Source organism: Panthera onca, chromosome F1, assembly GCF_046562875.1.
Source record: "Panthera onca isolate mPanOnc1 chromosome F1, mPanOnc1 haplotype 2, whole genome shotgun sequence".
Classification (NCBI taxonomy): Eukaryota; Metazoa; Chordata; class Mammalia; order Carnivora; family Felidae; genus Panthera; species Panthera onca.
In genome coordinates this window covers 21,471,271-21,489,380 of record NC_138355.1, presented here as the reverse complement: position 1 = coordinate 21,489,380, position 18,110 = coordinate 21,471,271, and the positions used below count along the sequence as shown (strand labels likewise).

The following is an 18,110-nucleotide window of genomic DNA, read 5'->3' as shown; positions in this document are numbered from 1 at the left end:
ATGAATGGTAGCTCTTGTTATTAAGGATGCTTTCATCCCTCAAGGCCTAGCCCAACAGCTCCCTCTCCTCAATGAAGCTTTCCTCAATGATTAGAATGGTCTAATCATCCTGATACTGTCTGGTCCTTATCTGATGATTTGGTTTAAAAAAAAAGGCACTGAAATTCCATATATCTGTCTTATCTCTTCTACAAGGTAATACAGCCTTTGAATGTAGGGATTACACATAATTCATTTTGGTATATTCAAAAGACTTGCACAGTACCTTGTAAATAGACATTCAATAACTTGGTATTTGCTCTATTAAATTGAATTGAGTTCCAGTTTGGGTCTTTTGACTTTTGCTTGATGTCAACCAACTTTTTGATGGAAAGAAAGTCCTAGGAGGGCTGAAAACAGAAGCACAAGAAGGATCTAAAAAGATTTGCTCTCAAAAAAAAAATAAATACTGGTAACAACCTTGAGATGAGTACTTCCCACTATACACACAAAATTTCAGCCTTGGTTGCTTGTTGACAACATTCACTTTCTTCTGTTTCTGAAAGTACAGTTAGATGTGCCTCAGGGATTTGGAAATATCAATGATTAATTTTCTTATCAACCATCTTAAAGGAGTCCTTTTGTCCCAGCTTCCTTGATATCACTTAAGTTCCTGGCACTGGGGTGAGACTGTATTTTGTTAGGAGTATGTGCACTTACACATACACATGCACACAGGGGCAGACATCTATTACATTGTGTGGCTTTATTTTTTTGACATTAGACTAGAATGAAGACAATATCCGAATTGTCCTCCAGTAGACTTGTTACCATAGGAATGAAAATTAAATCCAAGATCCTATAGCTACAAGGTTTAGAAAAAGATAGGATTCATGACTCGATATATCTGAAGTGGCTTATCTTCTGTATTTCTCTGTGGGTTTTTGATTCCAGATTGATATAAGGGAAAGATACCCCTGAGGTCTTCCTGAAACCTAGGAGGGATTTGCTTTTTCTCTCCTCTGTGAAAATAAAAAAGAATCTAGAAGTCCTAGCACTCTCTTAGTACTAACCCCTAAGTATTATAGATCATTACTCAAGGTCCTTAAATACTGCCATTTATATACTACCCACCTGTGCAGGAACCATCCAAGTAGTATTGAATTTCAGGGAGAAATATTTTGTAACTAGAAAGGTTGGCTTGGGGGATCAAAATTTAATCTTATGTAGCATTTTTATTTGAAATAGGTAAAGCTCAGCATGGTCACCAGCATCTTTTCTACCCATTTGCCCCCATTTAAAAAAAAATTTTTTAATGTTTATTTATTTTTGAGAGAGAAAGAGAGAGAGAGAGAGAGAGAGAGAGAGAGAGAGAGAGAGAGGGCATGAGCAGGGGAGCGGCAGAGAGAGAGAGGGAGACACAGAGCCCAAGGTGGGGCTCGAACTCACGAACTGTGAGATCACGACCTGAGCCGAAATCGGACACTTAACCAAGTGAGTCACCCAGGTGTCCCCTCTTTCCCCCCAGGATTAATGAAAAGATCGCCCAACTGCTGGAGGGATGGGTTTCCAGCCTTGAGGGTCACCTTGGGACCATAGGGACCATGTCACTTTGAACAAGCATACTACTAACAGTGATGCTTGAGAGGCCACCATTAGGCAAACCAGCCACATCTTTTGATTGATTGTCATGCATCAAAGGTGTACATGGAAGCACGTGGTCACAAACGAATTATGAATTTAGCATCATCTTTTCCTTCCCCTCTCCCATCCCATGGGGCTGTCATGACTCCAGTACTAAAGCCAGTGGGTCAGCCACATTCTGGCTCTCCTCCCTCCTGCCATCTCAGGCAGGCAGCTCAGTACTCACAGAAGCCTGGATTTAGGCATGGCTTCCTTGGCCTCACTTTTGGGGGGCAAGTAGTGGAGCCCTTCCTCAATCATAGTCTGTTTCCCCACAATGTGGGGGATTTCTGATCCCTTAACTATGTAGGAACGGACTTCCTGGCAACCTTGGTGTGTTAGGTTCCTACAGATCCAAAGCCTGCAAGTTTAGTCCTCACTTACTACTGAGTATTCTTGTTCTGTCTCTAGCTCATGAAGATCCTTGTTCTGTTTTTGATCGTCAATGTTTGTTCACTTTTCATTCATTTTGTATGTATTGAGTACCTACTGGGTTCTCAGACTGTGCTACAAGACTGGGCTAGGTTTTGGAGATGTAATGGTGAACAATGGCTACCATTGAGAGCTAAGTTATTGGAGGCCAGGCTAAGGGTTTGACATGTCTTATCCCATTTAACTCTCAGAACAACCCAGTGAGACAAGTTGTGTTATTCATCAATTTAACTCATAAGGGAACTGTAGCCCAAAGAGTTTAAGTGTCTTATAATATATCCCAGACCTCTGAATTTGAACCCAGGCCTAACTGCCTCCTCTCAGGAGATGAGGAATTCTGGGTGAAGAAGGTCTTTGCCAGCTGAGGTGGTGGCCTGGGATATGATATGCTTACAGTGTCTGTCTCAACGGTTTATGCTGAGACAGATGGGGCTTCACCCCTTTCTGGCCTTCCCTTCATTTTCAACACCAGACATCTGCTTTCATTGGTGGTCCAGTATCAAAGGTCTCAGAGACGGCCCTCCTCACTGACCATGTCCTCACACATCATTGGGTCTGGGAGCTTCTGCTGGCTCAGGGGCTAGGCAGGGCCATTTCTGCCTGGCTGTTGGCTGGCTGGCTGGCTGGCTGGCTGGCTGTTCTCCCCATCAACCATTAATTTCCTTATTGAAATAAGAAAAATTGTATGTATGCACAAGAGTGAGGTAGACTTTAATGGAGACTGTGGTGTCAGGGCTTTTAATGGCCAAAGTGACAAGATGGCCTTCTTTATGGGTGATGACAGCTGGGCCCTGCTACATGAGTAACAGCCTCTTTCTTCCTTGGCTGGAAGAAACCTCACAGGTCATTCTAACATTTGTAATCATCTTGATCTCTACTCTTGCTATAAGCATGCAGGGAAGTAGAGTAACATCACAGTGTCACCTTGGTCAGACATAATGATACATTTCTCTTGAAGGCATTTGAACGAGATGAGTTAATAATGAAATGTATTAATAAATACACACCTTTATACTCACTGTCTGCAGGAGAGCATTAGATCTGGCTTCTGCATCTGCCCCTCATTTTATTGTCCCCCTGAACAGAACTGTCTGCATGGATGTGGCCTTCTCACGTCTCCATGAAGTTCTTTATGAGATGAATGTGCATGATTGACTAGATCTATGCTTGGTCAAGAGTATAAAGTTTTCTGACTTTGATTATTATCACCTAAGTAGGACTGACCACACAGTGTGGTTTTTGTCTGGCAAAATCCAGGAAGCACCAACAATAGAATTGGATAGCCAACAATAGAATCTGCTGCTGGTGGCAATATCCTTCTCAGGGTCAGCATGCGGTCCTCTTGGCTGGGGAGCACGCTTGGTTACTTCTGGAATAGTTCAGGCCAATGTCATCAGAGTCTGAATCAGTAGTTTTCAAATTAGGCTGCTTGTGCCTGGGGCTCTGAGTAGATGCTTGAATGGCTCCATAAACAATAGAGTTGTTTATTTTTTACCAAACAGTCAAGATGCCAAATGCCTAGGAATCTATTCCCCACTTTAATTTCTTTTACATATTGGGATAGCGTGGAGAATTTTTAAGAAGTGTTCTGGCAATATTTATAAAATAAATTACTCTTGTGTAGGGTGTCGAATCCCAACATGTCATGTGAGGATGGCCACGTTATCCGAAGTCAGAATCCTTTGGTATGTCTGATAAGATGCACATCCCTGGCCCTGCTGCACTGATTTAGAGAAAGACCAAGAAGATGAAGTCACAGAAAGTAGCAGTTTAACATCTGGCTGTTAAAAGGGACACAAAGCTCTTCTTCTGAAGAGCCCTCCCCCCTGCCTGCCTGCCCTGCCATGACATCCCTAGCAGTGGCTGTCTGGCTTCCATACGAATGCTTCTGCCCACCATCTCCTAGGCGGCCCATCTTACTTCGTATCAGTTGTAAGTTATTACAAGATGTGTCCCTGAAGGAATCTAGAGTCCTCCTTCAGTCTCCCCTATACCCAGCAAAGTGGATTTCCAAATTTCCTCATGGGCATGCCCTAAGCCTGTCTCTGAAGCCTCTGATATCACTCCCCATCATATCAGTGTCTGCTTTTCTATCTACTCTCCCACCTCACACACTGGAAAAATGAGCTTTTGGCAAAAATGTGTCTGTGCACATGAGCACTGAGTACTGTACTGACAGAGAGTAGGCACTCAGTGAAAACCTGTGGCTCAGTAAACTCATTCTCTCCCATTTCCTTCCTTGGATCTTTATTCTACCTCTGAAACATACAGAATTCATGTGATCCCACGTCCATGTGATAGCCCTTCAGATCCTTGGAGAGAGAGAGCTCCCAAGTCCGCTTCCAGGTCTCCTGGTATCCATTCCAGACTCCGCCCGCCATCTGCTTCAACCATTGTTGATAGGATACCGGGTCCATGTGCCCCAGAACCCTGACTGCCCTCCCTGTTGTCAGAGTATGTCTCTCCCTGACTCACCCAGAAGTGAACCAGCTCTTGGAGGGTGGCTTGATGCGACACCACTTCTGCCCATCACTGCATGGGCAGTGCACTCTCTTAAATACAGCCTGAGATTACATCCGCCTGCCGCTCGTTGCTGGCCTGTTCATCTTGCAACCCTTGCTTTCCCGTGCATCTGGTTGTTTCCACCACTTGCAGCCAGGCTGAGCCAGTGAGCCCTCCCTCACAGACCAGTGTGGGTTACAGCTCTGGGTGAATCTATGTCTCATAAGGAGAGTTTGATTAAGGTTGGATGGGTGGTTGCAGGGACCATATGTCTGAGAACAGAGCACAGGTCACCGAGAGGTGAAAAGATCCTGGTCCACTCAGCACATTTGAAACTCAAGAGAGGAGGACCAAGAGGTAAAGGACTTAAGCAGAATCCAAATCACCACCAGGAGCCACAATCTATTGGAGCCCGTGGCTCCAACGGGCAGGACAGCAGCATAAATTTCAGTGAGGCAAAGCTAAGTGGTAACGGACTTTAACTTCTGTCATATATAGTTAATTTGCAGAATAAATTGGTCAGGGCAGCAAAAGGACTTAACATCCACATTCATTTGAAAAACAGAAGCTAGATGAGTATCAAGAGGAAAATGGAGACCGTTACGACATTCCCTTGCTGGTTGGAATAGTATTATTATTAAATAATATTTTTATTAAAAATTTCTAGACCGTTTGGTAGTTAAAGATATTTATACACCAGCCTTCGCAGTGTCTCAGCAAGGCATTGAATCTCCCTCTGCGGAGCCACATAACCCCCAGAGGCTCCCACCTGAGTGTAAGTCATGTCAGCATCCCAGCCACTCTCTCTGTCTCTCTCTGTCTCTCTCTGTCTCTCTCTCTCTCTCACACACACACACACACACACACACACACACACACACACACTGTGCAAGCCAGGCTCTTGTCATGTGGAGCAAAGGCAAGTACTGGTCACATGCCAGTTCCACCCATCTCAGAATGTCAAGGAGTTTCTCTCCATTATGCTTGTCTTGTCCAGATTTGAAGTCTGAAGGAAAAGAGAGGACAAGCCCCCAGGTGGAGCACATAAAGGGCAGGAGACTGAATACATGGAGGAGGAGGTGGAAGGAGTCACACACAGAATGTCCCTGAGGGGATGGCTCTGGCAAAGCGAAGGGGACTCCTGGGCACCCCTGACTGGGAAATGATACTGCCTGGGAAATAGGAGGAAGCATCGTTAATTCCACTCCGGAAAGGACCGGAAGCTCAGAGAGGCCCACGCTGGTCCTGGGAGCCGTGTCTCTCTGGTCCAGGCTTCTCCCTCCACTTGTGCCTGGGCTACTCCCCAGAGTGATCCTGGCTCCTTCTGCCCCCGAGTGGTCTGAGGGTGCGCTTGGCTTCCCAGCACAGCTTCCCAGACAGGACACACAAGACTGGGGAAAAGAGCTAACCTGTGGACAAGAGCACGGGAGGCTCTGCTGGGAGCCCGCTGAGCGTGCCCACTCACTCGCGTGGTCTCTCCACTAGTGGAGGGTCGCAAAGAGCCATCCCATGGGTGCTCCTCATTTTCCCCTCTCTCTGAGCCCCGTCCTCCGCCTCCCTCCCCATGCCGCTCTGTCAGCAGGGAAAATCCCGTGCAGCTCTGTACATCCACAAGGCTGTGACTCTGAATCTCGATGTCAGGTTTATTTTGATGTTGACGAGAAGCTGCACAGAGCTGCAGCGGGGCCTTGGGATGCTGAGGGAGCCGAAAACTTCTTCTCTCTTCCCATTGCCTGGGGCCCTGGGAGGAAGTCCAGCAGGTGCACGGCCAGCCCCCAGGCATCACTGGCCGTCGATCAGGGGAGAGCTCAGTGGTTGATGTCACAATGCTACAGGCTATGGACACTGCAGTGGAGGGACTGCAGCTCTTACATCCTGAGTGGCTTCTCCCTAAAACTCATGCCCACCTCATGTGACCTTACTTGGAAACGGGTTCTCTGCCGATATAATTCACAGAGTGGGTCCCAAATCCAATGACTGGTGTCCTTAGAAGGAAGAGGGAAACTTGGAAAATTTGGGCACAGAGAAGGCGACCGCATAACAGCTGAGACCAGGATCGGAGTGGTGCAGCTTCAAGCCGAGAAACTCCAAGAAATGCCATGAGGTGAGCCACTAGAAGCTGGCAGAGGCGAGGAACGATTCTTCCCGAGAGCTTGCAGAGGAAGCGTGGCCCTGTGGACACTTTGATTTTGGACTTTGTGCCTCCAGAACTGGAGGAATAAATTGTTTGAAGCCACTCTGTTGGTGCTGATTTGTTTTGGCAGCCCTAGGAAATGAAGGGGGAGAGACTTGATAAGAACAAAAACCTTGGAGAACCGCTCAGAGTCGCATGAAAGGCATCTGGTGAATAACGTGTTGGGCTGTAAGAGGCAAATGAAAAAATGGAATCACGTCAACATTACAAAAGGGTGTTCGACAGTGTGCACGTATATTCATTACACTTCAGCCAAGGCTGAGCAAGTACCTGCGGAGGACCCAGTGCTGGGCTCTGGGGACATATGGGTGAGTAAGGCCCCATCCTGGAGAAGAGTGGGACAGACAAGACATGGAACCAAACTCAGTCTGATGCAGTGGTGGGTGCTCTTCTGGACACGGGCTCCAGGTACCAGTGGAATTACTTCTATTAGGGACGATGGGAGCAGAGAGGATCTTAATAAATATATAGGGAAGGAAGGGGGCGCCTGGGTGGTGCAGTCCATTAAGCTCAGGTAACCTTGGCTCAGGTAACAATCTCACGTTCGTGAGGTTGAACCCCACGTCAGGCTCTGTGCTGACAGTGCGGAGCCTGCTTGGGATTCTCTGTCCTCCTTTCTCTCTGCCCCTCCCCCACTCATTCTCTCTCTCTCTCTCTCTCTCTCTCTCTCTCTCTCTCAAAATACATAAACTTTAAAATAGATAAATGAATAAATGTATAGAGAAAGGTGGAGGGAAGAGAGAATTTTTGGTGTGTGAGGACAGTGATACCAGCCCCATCTCCCATATGCACTTAGTAACTGTTTCCAGATAACCCCCTGAGCCACATCAGGTTTCCTGGCCTCAACTTTATGGTGAATCCTAATGAGGCTTTGTGTTACGGACTCGAGGAGTTACAGGCGGTGAGAGACCAGAAAGAGCTACAATCCCTTTGCTTCTTGCCACCCCTTTGTATTTGTTGAATGCTCACCAAGTGCCAGGCATTGGGTGAGAACCAGGCAGTTTCTGGCCCACTGGGGACTGGCAGTCTAGCTGACGAGAAGGGTTCATGTTTGACAAAGCTTTAGGGCTTCCTAGGATTTCTTGGATTTTATTATCGATCCTCTTGAGACACATGGGGCTGCGTAAAGATGGGTCTCTAGGCATCCTCAAAGCGGCGGTTCATGGAGCTTTCTTCATTTTTCCCCTTTTCACTAAATTCAAGATTAAAGGGGGTGCAGATGGAGTCACAGCCAGGCAAAGACCATCTTTGTGTTTTTATTAATCCCTCGGCAGGTGCTGCTATTCCATTTTTTGGACTCAACCTCTCCTCCTAAGTGGACCATCACTATTACTGACCAAAAAAGAGGCTGACAGAGGCTTTGGTGAGTTTTGGTCAGAGGTTTGGTCAGTTCGTTACTCGATTAACTGTTCCCATGCCAAAGAGGACTAACGACTTTTGGCAAAGACAGAGCACTGCACCTGCACCAAAACTTCAGTCTAACGTGAACCCAACTAGCCAGGAACCTCAACCAGGCAATCGTTTGTTTGACAACGTGCCCATCAAGGGGAGAGGGAATCGTAAGAAACTGTAACCTTAGGTTATCGATCAACTTTTCAAAAGCCCTTTGGGGTATATGTACCGTTTTATTTCTGTCTCCTACAGCTTCTAAATCTGCACAGTCATAATTGATAAACAAAACGATCACCTGAGGTGCCTTGAGGAAAGGCTTAATTCTGTTTGGTAGGCAATGCTTCACGAGGCAGGCAGAAAATTGGAAAACTGCATTTTTAGAGAAGAAAAATGTCAACAGGAATTGGAGGAAAAGTAAGCATTTTCTGGCTAAGTATCAATTAAACAAAAAATTCAATTTTCCAGAAGACACCTTTTCTTCAACCCCACAGTTAATTGTGCTTTGCCAAGGTGCCCAGTGGATGTTTGACGACTGCTAATTATTTAACTGGACCTCACCACACCCAGAGATGCTGCTCATGCCTATAACAAAGACCATTTGCTATTTCCAGAAGCTTCCTGAAGAAGTACCAAAGAACTAGATCTGAAGTTTCAGAAACTTTAATTTGAGGGCCAAAAGAATACATCCTGACATAGGATATTTTTTAATTGTGAATTCATGTGTAGGGAAGGGCAGGAATATAAACTCTATGTCCAACATGTTGGACAGTTGTGAACCAATGGTTTTCTAGTATTTAATCCCAAAAGCACATCCCCAAAGATGTGCTTCCTCTAAGCTCATGGGTAATGATGAATGTGTGCCTGGAAACGTGGGTGGGCTCCTGTGTACAGGCTGAGATGGGGCAAGGTAGGAAAACTGCAGAAGATACAGGTTTCCATGTTTCCTCCTTAGGGCCATTCTTGGGGGCTAGAGTATCCCCCCCCCCGCTCTTGCTGTTACAACCACTGTCTTTTTTTATTGGTGAAGTAGAATGCACGATGCTGAATCCCAGTACAAATGCTGTCACTCACGCCCCCCACAGCGATGTGCCTTCCACCTCAGCCACTGTCGGATACCCGCGGCCTCATGGCCCAGGACACCAATCATATCCGTTTGCCACTTTGTGACATTAGTGGCTGTAACGCTCCCACATTTACTAGTCACAGGAAAACCACTGCCTGCTCGTCGGTGCCACAATTGGCTGCTCCTTTTTTTAAGCTTAACTCCTTCTATCCCAAGGTAAACACTCCATGTACAGCCATAGCCTTTGAGATTTTGCAAAAGTACAGTTTTGCAAGGTGTACTTTTGCGGTATTTCCTCAAATTTTTGCAATCAGATTATCTCGGGCCAGTTCACATTTGTCCCTGAGAGGGGTGGAACTTGCTCTGGATGGACGTCCGTCTTTTTTATAGGAGAAAACCAGAAAATCTCAAAAGAACCCAGGACGGCAAGGCGAGAAACGAATTGAAACCCTGCCTGTCTGGTTAGTACCTAGTCACGTCCTATACAAGTCATTATAAATGATTTATTAATTCGACAGACGTCGGTAGACATTCAATACATATTTGCTTAATGAATTGTCGAATGCATTAACTACTTGTTAGGCAATAACAACACTGTGGGACATTACCGTGGAAGAACTAGACACAGTTTTGCCCCTCAAGGAGCCCGTTTGGTGGCAGGCAGAGCAGGCAAGTAGACAGGCATCATGAGAGTAATTAACTTCGGAGAGGCCTCACTGTGTCCCAGGTACGGCAAAGCTCTCTTCATGGATTATATCAGTTCACCTCCACCACAGCTTTATGAAAGCAGTTCAGTTGCTGTCTCTTTTTTATGGACGAGAAAGCCCAGGCCCAGAAAGGTTCAGAAACTCACCCCAAATTGTACAGCTAGCAAGTGCTAAGGTCAGAAGTCAATCCTGGGCAGTCTGACTCTGACCTCACACTTTAAACTGCTGTGCCGCTGGGGCAGCCGTGGGCGAGCAGAGGAGTGGATGGTTTGGGGAGGTAGAGAATGTGGAGACTGGGTGATTGGTTGGGAGGGCAGGGAAGAACCAACAACGAAGCCCAGCCTCGCATGCTGAGCAGTGAGGAAGCTGGTGCCATTCGCTGGACGAGCACCTTGGAGAGAAGAGGCAGGCTGATGGAGAGAGTGTGGATGAATGACCACAGCAGTTTGGGACATGTTGGCTTTGAGGTGCCCGTCGGACATTCAGATGGATTTCCAAGCAAGCTATTGACAAGGCTCTGTTAACACCGGTGGGAGAGGTCCCGGCTAGAGACGGGGAGTTGGCTGTGGTTAGGATAACGCTTTGTTCTTGCCACTGCATCCTTCGAAGCTTTAGTACGAGGCTAGCAACTGTTTACAAATGCTTCGGTTTTATTCTTTATGTTTGACTTGTTTTTAACTTTTAAGTCTATGGTCGTGGTTGTTATATTCACCCCCTTTACCCTGCCCCCCAAAACATATATCCATGGAGAGAGAGAGAGACAGAGAGAGAGAGAGAGAGAGAGAGAGGAGGGATATGGATACGCTTGAAATGGGTAGAGGAGTTTCAAAGATGAAACCCAATTGAAACACAATTACTGACCCCAAACACTCGCTGTCTCCTACAGAGAAGTAGAGAGAAGTGGCCAGTTTATGCCCTGTCCCCTTCTCCTTGATTATTAACCCATCACATTGTACTTTATTCAAGTCTCAGAGACTGTCTTACGGCAAGTCTAGGAGTTCATTTTAAGTCATCCCAAGTGACCTAAACCTCTCTGTCCAAAGACGTGACCAAACATCCCGAGAGACTGATCTGAGCCGGAGGGCGTGGATGGAAATGTGAATTCAGATACCTCCAGGACACCCTTTGTGACCAGGAGCAGGCTGGCGGCGGGGAGGGTGGTGGAATGCAGGGTGTTGGGGGGCTCCAGGGTGCGGTTTGCCACGGCTGTGCTTCATCTGCCCCACGTCAAGCTTTCTTTCCTGTAGATCCTGTGCCGTCTCCAAGGGCTAGGATCTAATTAGTTTGCATTTGATTTCTTTGCTGCCTAATGAACTACCTCTGTAGTTCTGGCTGTGATGTCATTAGCATCTCATTGCCTTGGGCACCAACTCAGGAGAGAGAGTCTTAAGCAGTCCCCGAATCCTACAGGAATTGTACCAATTTACTTCATAACAACTAATCCACCTCCATGACCTGTCAGTTCCTACCAGCAGAGCAGACCCTGTATGAGGATGGGTGCCTCGCTTTTATCATCCTCGTAGGCTCCTGAGTCTAGGTGGGTCAGTATGTACACGCCTAAGGCCATGGGCACATCCACAATGAGATTCGGAACATTGAGGATGCCAACATTCTCATTCCACAATATTCTATTGAGGAAATTCATCCACTGGGTGCTGTAGGATACAGATTTAGCCTAAAGCAAATGGCATTTATTTATAGCAAACTGTATTTGCAAAATGCTTTGCAGTTTTGGGGTTGTTAACTACATTCCAGGTTGGCTGTTCTTCTACTTATATGAAAGCTAAGTGTCATGGCTGGACTCCAAAGCCTCCCTGAGAGCAATTCGATGAATTCTGCAAACAGGGATAAGAGGGGGCCACGCCCCTTCTGGGCACCTGGATGCCCTTGATCAGAAGGCACTTTTGCCAATTATAATCTTTTATGCCCTTAATTGTAGCTCCTTTCTTATGTCCAGAGTCTCTGTAACTTGTTGAAATCGCATATTCATTTTATTAAGAGACAACGTAGTGACTTAAAGTACTAGAGAATTTCCACCAGGGATCTAGAGGGCAGAAGAGGCAAGAAGTACCTAAGGAATGTAACCAGAGTAGGAGGTGGAGGGGGGAGCCATTGAACAATAAGGAAATAGGGGGGTCTCCTCTCTGTGACTCTCCATGCACTCTCTCTGCCTCCCGCTCCAACACTGAGGGGGAGTTAAAAGCAAATGTCAAAGATCAGACTCCCCTAAAGCTTTTAGGATTTGAACTACTCTCTCGCTTGCCACAGACATGATGTTATAGGTGCTCTCTTTGGGCAAAGGGAGATTTATCTGGGCTTTCACCACCGGACTCCATCATTTTAAGGAGTATTTCCCAATTGTGCCTTTAACTGCGCATGGAAAATGCATTTCCTCTTTGAAAAATCTCTCTCACACACACATCTCTATTCTTTGCTGGAGCCTGAATGGATGGCTTTGGGAGTTCGCTGCTCATCACTTCTGTATAAATCCAGCTCCTCTCTAGACAGCTCCGTACTGCATGACCAGGGGGCTAGAGGGTCCTTCACAAGGCCTGCTTTCTATGAACCTGAATATTTTCAGGAGAAAGAAAATAGGATTCTGGATCAAAACAAGAGTTTGGTGGTCTGCCACCATCTTCTTTTGCATCCTCCTTCCCACGCCTCTCTTCTCCCTAACCGTGCTCCTGCCCAGATATCGAAGGGGATTCGTGGTATCTTGATTTTGCTTGGGACAGTCAGCAGACAGCCACCAGGGAATAGCCTCTCAACTGTTTACAGCAATTACAAGTCTTAAGGATGGAGTGCTGGAGGGCTGGGAGGTGGTCACTCAGCTCCACTGTGTTTGGGGATTCGGTGCCCTCTAGTGGCCACATCTGGCTGTCACAGCGGTGCACCCTAAGTGATAAATGGGCAGGCGTCCTACACCTGAATGCGTGTGGAGTGTGTGGTGGGCAAGTGGGGGGCAGAGTTCCTGGATATTTGGGGATTCAAGGCGAGAGGAAAGGAATTTCGTGGCATATTATCTCCACTTAGAAGTGTCACTCCATGTGAAGGATATTGAGGGAGGATTTTCATTCTCAGTCTCTCAGAATTACCTGTCTTGCTCTCTATTGTTTCTCCTTAGGATACATTTTCTGGAATTAGGCTACTCATTAAATTTTTTTCTTATTCCAGTGGAAAAAAAATGGTACTGTCACACACTTTTTTAAGTTGCCAGGTGTTACTTTTCCAAGTTTATTTTCTGTAGTACCAGAGTGGCCACACAGAATTCATTGCAAGATTTTCCCTCTCACAGAAGTCATTTTACACTTGATATCGCCATCTAGTGGTCATTTCATGGGACCTCTTTTCCCCGCCTCTGTTGAATACACTCCACAAGGAGGGCTGTGGGTTGATGAGATGAATCTGATCGGAAGGGTCACGAGGGCCCTCCAGGAGACACTCAAGCTCTGTGGCAAGGTTTGTGCAGCAAAAATTTTTAAATTTTGTCTTGAAAAGACGCACTGTGTTTTCACTGATTTTTTTCTTTTTTTTTTTTTTTTTTGGAGTTTCATTCATTTCCCCAATGAATGAAGGCCTTTTTTTCTAGAAATCGTATCAAGAATCCAAGACCTCATTCACTTCTTATCCCTGCCCAGTCCATATAGCCTGTTGAAGAAGACTGAGGCCTGGCCAGGGGCTGGGTGAGGAGAGTCCTTCCAGATTGTGGTCATTTTACAAATACTCTCAGCCATGGGACTGAGTTGCGTAAGCCTGAATGTCAATCAGGATTTACATGTGGCTCAAGGGACCTTGGGGCTCGCTGGTGTGGGCTCCTGGGCCTCCCTATTTGATAACATCATTCTTGGTTTTGGTACATGTAGTTATGCAGTTTTTATAAACTAGGAAAGGCTTCAGTTCCACTCTGGGTTTGTTATTAAACAAAAAGCAAATGTGAAATGAATTGTATCCCGTGTTTGTAGTCACTGAGAGAATCCTTTGTGTTAGTGAGCAGGAGGAAAGCCATGTCAGTGGAGTCTCTGGATAAAGATGCCTCATCCACATAATGAGGGTGTTCATCTGGGAGACAACAGTCCTGAAATGTCTCATGACATTTCCAAACGGGCTCATATTACATAACAAACGAGACAGGCGAGCAGAGCACTCCCTGGACCCCACAAGAGAGAACCTTGTTATCAAGTCAATGAGTTGTATCCCGGTCACCTTCTGGAACTTTCCAACCATTTCCCCCAGAGATCTGGCCCATCAAGTACTGCATTTCCCCCAGATCAGGCCAAGACTACCAGGATGAATGTTCTAGATCTGCCCCTTGTTTCTAAAAGCTCTGTGGCCTGCATGAAATTGTCTCATGTTCGAGACTGCAGTGGTGTCACAAAAGGCCAGGGGTGTAGAAAGGAACCCAAGGCAAAGGTAGACTTGGGTCAACGGACCCTACTTCCATCTTCCTCTGGAATGAAGAGGTTAAATGGGAAATCATGAAGGCTTGGAGGACAAATATCAAGCCATGCTTTCTTCCATAGGGAACAAAGTATTATGTTCGGGTAAGCATTTCTTATCTTTGACACCAAAAATAAACCAAGAGTTTCTCTAACTACCTTTTTTACTCATCAATCAAGGGCGATGTGAATCTGTCTCTTTGGAGTGCTTTGGAGCACAGATCTTTTTGAAAAAGCCAGAACTCCCTCCCCATATTCAATACATTGATGGGTAATGAAGCAGAGAAGTCCTCTTCTTCCCCCAATGACTCAAAGGCTTTGGAATCTGGCAAAACTGGATTCAAATCCCAGCTCTGACCACCTACTACCCTTGTGTGATCTTAAGGCTCTTGACCACACTTTCCTCACCCATAAAATGGATGCAATGATGGAAGTCCATGCAGAGAGTTCTTGTAAGGGTTGAAGGAGGCCTGGACTGGATCTCACTTCATAGTTTAGGTAAATCTTACCTGTGGTTATAATGAAGACTGTTATGATGGTGGTTGGCCATGCACTAGCCACTGGGGTGTGTGCTTTAAAAACATGTTGTCACTTATTCATCACACAACGCTAGAGGTAGTACTAGGAATATCTTCATTTAATGGATGAGGGAGCTGAGTCCCGGAATAATCACTGTTGCTACTGTTTGTATTCCTGATGACAGTCCTAGATCCTGCACATGCATTGAAGATGCCTCCCTCTGAGGGGATCAGTGGAGCTGATGATTCTCCGAAAGGAAACAACCTGATCTCACATTTAGAAGGCTGTTTCCAACTCTGTTGGTTACTGGGAGGATGGGTTCCCCATATTCCATAGGAGGTCAGAATCACATCCGTAACCTGCCAGTGACATTTCATGACCTCCCTACGACTTGACTCCGGCACTCGGGCCACAAGAACATGCAAGACCTTGCTCTTTCATGATCCTTGCTCACTGTTCCTTTTCGTTTTGTGTCCGGCAGGCAACTCTCCATCCGATGAGTCGGAGGAGCGGGAAAGAGACCCCAAGGTGCTGACGTTCCCAGAATACATCGCCAGCCTGTCAGAGTCTGGCACCAAGCGCATGGCAGCTGGGGTCCGCATGGAGTGCCAGAGCAAGGGACGATGCCCCTCATCCTGCCCCCTGTGTCATGTGACATCCAGCCCTGACACTCCTGCTGAGCCAGTTCTGCTGGAGGTGACCAGAGCAGCCCCCATCTATGAACTGGTGACCAACAACCAGACTCAGAGGGTAAGAGGCCTGGGACCCTTGACTCTGGGAGGCCTGAGCAACAACAGAGGGCTTTCCAGATGGCCTGGGGGGTGACAGGGTGTAGTTGAGCTCCCTGCTAGAATATGGATAGTGAGACTTTTTGTTGAGCTAATCCAGGCACATTATTTGTTTAGATTTACATGTTTGCATATGAAATCAAATCAGTGCATCCACAACACCCATGGTAATGAGTCAGGAGTCACAACTCAGCATTAGGGTAGGTCCTTGAGCAACAAGGGCTGGAAAGAAAAAGGTGGAGAGGGAGGCACGGCATTCGTAGTCACTAAAGGCCTTGTTCAGAAAGCCTCAGGGGACAGTCATGAGAGGAGGCTCAGCTCCCCTAACAGATCCTGAGCCTGGACCAGCTGCGAGGTTAGGAGGAGTGCATCAGGCCCAGGTCCCGAAGGGAAGGGTCTGGTCTTAGCCTGGAGGGGATGGTTTTCTGCCCTTCACTTTGACTCTCAGAACAAAGACTATAAAACACCACACCCATGCAAATCTTCCGCCTCAAATAATGCTACTAGATCATGACATTTCCCAGCAGCACCCCCTTTCCCTCTGCGGCTCCCTTTCCAAAGGTGCTGTGAGAAAACGAATGGACCCAAAGGGATAAGCTGGAGACATGTGGCTTAGCTCATCTCCTAGCTCTCTGATCTCCTCAAGGACAGACAGAACAGAGTGGGTCAAACACACAACAGCAACGGTGATGACGATGACAAGAATAAAAACACGAAAGCTCAGGGTGTGGGACTTTTGAGACTATAGGCAAAGGTGGCCTTGGGGACAAGACTTAGTAGAGTCAGAGCAGAGAGCTGCTTGCCTGCCTGAGAGGTGTGTCCATCGAGGTGGGGCCATAATTGCTTTCTCTGTCCTCCTTTAAGGGACACCTGGTGTATCGTGTTGTTTCATAGGTGATGCTCAGACCAACAAGGACAGATTTTGCACACGTGGGCTTCCCTCACCTTTCCGCCTCTGCCACAGACATTTCACTGAGTGTTTGAAGACAAGGTTTCTCAAAAGAATAAATGGTTCCTTTGGCCTATGAATTCCTCTTCAGTCTGGTAGAAGTGACTGGGGAGGAGGAGTTGGAGAGAAAGGCCCACGAGAGGGGGGTTTACAGGGATGATGAGGAGGAGGGGTTGGTGTCACTGTGGAGACCCAAAGCTGCGGTGGCTTTAACCCAGCGCCCTTACCTGTCTTTTGTGAGCACCCAAGGCTGCTGGTGCCCCAGGATCACCTGTGCACTTGCCTGGGAACAGCAGAGGCAGAGAGCACACTCCCAGCCCTGTGCTGTGGGGCAAGGCGTGCAAAGCTGCAGAATAAGGAATAGCCTGGTGGGAGAGGAGGACAGAGATTCATGGCTTCCTGCAGGGGCGTCATGAGCATGATGGGGAAGCTAGAGGAATCTGTCTTCATCATCCCCCTCTCTGGATCTCCTACTTGCCACATCTTGGCCCCTCCCTGTCTCCCTGCACTGGTTTCACGAGAGTGGTTGGGAGATACCAGGCATCTGGCCGTATTTTGAATATTTTAATTTCTAAACGCACAGACAAGGTGGCCGAATAAGTTCAGTCACCATCACGTATTTGTTCTTTCTCATTCCTCAGACGCACTCTTTCTTTTCTGCTCATTCTCTCTACTCCTCTGCTTTTCCTTCCAATTTTCTCTTTCTCCCAAAGAATGAGGATGTGGAGTGTAGAAGCAAAGGAGGGGGTGGGGGTGCTAAGTCACAAAACCTGTAAGTTAGCGTGTGTTCTTATCCCTACCTCTCTGGCATGTCTGGAACCAATTTTCTAACCTCTCTTGGTCTCCTTGGCCTCCTTCTCTGGGACCAATCTATGATGCCATATTTCAGTCTGTGATTAGAAACAGCCCAGAAACCAGGAGGTGGAGCCGTATAACCCACCAGGTGTCCCAGACCCAACGAACTTGAACTCACCATCTTCCACCCCAAACAGCACAAACATTGTGCTTCAATCTCAGTGAATGGGATTCTCTTCTACCAAGTTGCCCCAAATGGAGACCAAGTTTGCTTCCTTTTCTTGTCACTCCCTGACATCTGTGTATCACCAGGGATCACAGATATCTTGAATCCAGGGGTGTCTGGGTGGCTCAGTCGCTTGAGCGTCCAGACTTCGTCTGGGGTCATGACCTCACAGTCTGTGAGTTCGAGCCCCGCGTCGGGCTCTGTGCTGACAGCTCAGAGCCTGGAGCCTGCTTCCGATTCTGTCTCTCCCTCTTTCTCTCTGCCCCTCCCCTGCTCATGCTCTGTCAACCTCTGTCTCAAAAATAAATAAAAACATTTTTTTTCGGGGTGCCTGGGTGGCTCGGTCGGTTGAGTGTCCGACTTTAGCTCAGGTCACGATCTCACGGTCTGTGAGTTCGAGCCCCATGTCAGGCTCTGGGCTGATGGCTCAGAGCCTGGAGCCTGC

General features: G+C 47.1%; 1 protein-coding gene across 5 annotated transcripts in view; it reads left to right on the top strand.

Annotated features, from left to right (window-relative positions):
* Positions 1-18,110, top strand: part of ASTN1 (astrotactin 1) — a 303,494-nt gene that overhangs the window by 254,983 nt on the left and 30,401 nt on the right. For all 5 annotated transcript variants that reach the window (XM_060643585.3, XM_060643583.3, XM_060643586.3 and 2 more), the window contains one exon: positions 15,389-15,657. In XM_060643585.3, the coding sequence (XP_060499568.1) occupies positions 15,389-15,657 (269 nt within the window). The remainder of the gene's footprint in view (positions 1-15,388; positions 15,658-18,110) is intronic.